General features: G+C 53.5%; 1 gene segment (V, D, J or C); it reads left to right on the forward strand.

The window, feature by feature from the left end:
* The first annotated feature begins 1,670 nt into the window (after positions 1–1,670).
* On the forward strand, positions 1,671–2,200 carry LOC106724657. The segment is given in 2 exon segments: positions 1,671–1,742; positions 1,866–2,200. Coding segments are annotated over 2 exon segments (381 nt in total).
* The last annotated feature ends 246 nt before the right edge of the window (positions 2,201–2,446 follow it).

Genomic DNA, 2,446 nt, shown 5'->3' on the forward strand with positions numbered 1-2,446 from the left:
CCCCCTCTTTCTCTCTCTCTCTCTCTCTCTCTCTCTCTCTCTCTCTCTCTCTCTCTCTCATTACTTTCCATTTAATCCTTCCATTTGTCTCTACCTTATGCTCTTTGCTGTTGCTTGTCATTAACTCTTCCTTTCATTTGCCCCCTCTTCCTCTTCAGAGCATGTATGTGTGTGTGTTTGGTTCTATGGGATGTTGCCCACGTGTAGCTTCGTGGATCCACAACAGCATGATATACAACAACCTTCTCTCCCCACTAGGGCCTCCCACATTTTACTTTTATAAAAACACCCACCTCCCCCTTCAGGGTGCCCTTCCCTGCCCTCAGCTCATGGCTCCACTAGTTGCTTGTTCATGTCTAAAGGTCTTCATTTCAGAAATGGCCTCTAGGATTAGAGATAGAATCACGTACATGTAGCCTCTGAGATGGGATTTTCACCTCCCCTAACCCCCTGAAGGTTCCTCCCACCTGTTGTTGCATTGAGTTCCTTCCTGTTCACGGCCGAGTCGTATTCCATGGTCCCGGTGGACCACAGTCTGTGGACCCTCCACCCGGCAAGGGCATCTCATTGTTCTCTGGGCACGTCATGCCCACGGGTGCTGGGAACATCATCCTGTCCTTTCTCTGTGAACATGTTGTCACTTCTCTGAAATCAATGCCCAAGTGCTCCTTGGGGTTGTGTGGCAGTGACAAGTGTAGCACTTCTAGCAGCTGCTCACTCTTTCCCGACTGTCTGTACCATTTCCCATGAGCAGCAGCCACGCACGAGTGACCCAGGTTCTCCCATCCTCGCCCTCAGTGGGGGTCACCCCTTCTTTCACTTTATCCAATCTGAGTCGCGGGAACTGATACCTCATGGGATTTTAATTGGCATTTCACTAATAACCAAGGATGACATCTTTTTCTGTGCTTGTTGCCACCAATATATCTTCTTCACTACATGGTTCTTCTTGACAACTACCCAAGTTCTACATAGATCATACTAGTGTACTTGGTACTTCCTGTCTAGATTTGAGGTTTCCTTTTATATTCTGTACTCGAGGTGTCCATGGGATAGTTAGTTTGCAAATGTTTTCTCCTTGTTGCTTGTTTTCTGATCCTCTTTCAAGTTTTTTTTAAAACAAAATATTCATTCTGTAAGGTTCAATGCTATTGATCTTTCCTGGAATCATCCATCTGGTATTATGAAAGCTGTGTTGTTGTTTTTTAGCCTCAGTAGATCCCAAAATTTCTCCTATGGTTTTGAACCTGAAAAAAGGTGACCTGAGAAGTCCCTGACCAACTTCACTGGGACTGAGCATGGAGTCTGCCCCTCACGCCGGAGCAGGACCACTGGCCACTGTCTCTATGAGCAGGCCCCGCCCACATGGGTGATCTGATCCCCAGTGGGGGCCCCAGGGCTCTCCCCAGGCCCAGAGAGGAGGTCAAAGGTCAGCCTGGGGTGTGTGCAGGGGCTGGGTCAGGGGTCAGCACTGTCTCCCTCAGCACCACAGAGAGCTCTGGGTACTGGTACAGGCTGGAGGGAGGCTCCTATTTGAACTCCCATCAGCCCAGCTGTGCCCTGAGCAGCTGGAGCCAGTCCAGGAGGCCCACAGGGAGGAGGAGATTTGCATGAGGAGCCCCTTGCAGAGCATAAGAGCCGCCCAGAGGCCACTGCCCAGCTGTGGGCTCAGAGGCTGAACCTGGGCGTCTCCGCCATGGCCTGGACCCCTCTCCTGCTCCCCCTGCTCACTCTCTGCACAGGTGCTGCCCCCAGGACCTGAGCTAGACCTGCTTCAACCCTGAGCTCCTCCAGGCAGAGCCTCATGGTGGAATCTACAGTTAATGGGGCCTAATCCTCAAACCCCCTCCTCTTCTCTTTTACAGGCTCTGTGGCCTCCTATGAGCTGACCCAGTCGGGCCCTTTGTCAGTGGCCCCGGGAGGGACGGCCAGCATGACCTGCTCTGGAGATTTACTGGATAAAAAATATACTCACTGGTACCAACAGAAGCCCAGCCAGGCCCCTGTGCTGGTCATTTACGAGGATAACAAGCGGCCCTCAGGGATCCCGGACCGGTTCTCAGGCTCCAGCTCAGGGAAGACAAACACCCTGACCATCAGCTGGGTCCTGGCTGAGGACAAGCCTGAATATTTCTGTCAGTCATGGGACAGCAGTGGTAATGCTCACAGTGACACAGGCAGATGGGGAAGTGGGACATAAACCCCGTCCCCGTCTGTGTCACACGCACCTGCTGCCCCAGGAGGACTGTAGACAAAGCCATGAGCAGGCCTGGCCCAGGTCCCAGATCTCAGCTCCCCAGGCTGCCCCTCCTCCCGCCTCAGGCCGCTCTGCAGCGGGTGGGACAGAGCGGGTTCACTCTGACAGGACAGGGCTGCCCTGATGGTGCCTGGGCCTGGGTGGGGGTGGGAGACAGAGGGCCTGGGTGGAGGACACACAGCGGGAGAC

The sequence above is a fragment of the Myotis brandtii genome, unplaced genomic scaffold (assembly GCF_000412655.1).
Source record: "Myotis brandtii unplaced genomic scaffold, ASM41265v1 scaffold9193, whole genome shotgun sequence".
NCBI classification, from domain to species: Eukaryota; Metazoa; Chordata; class Mammalia; order Chiroptera; family Vespertilionidae; genus Myotis; species Myotis brandtii.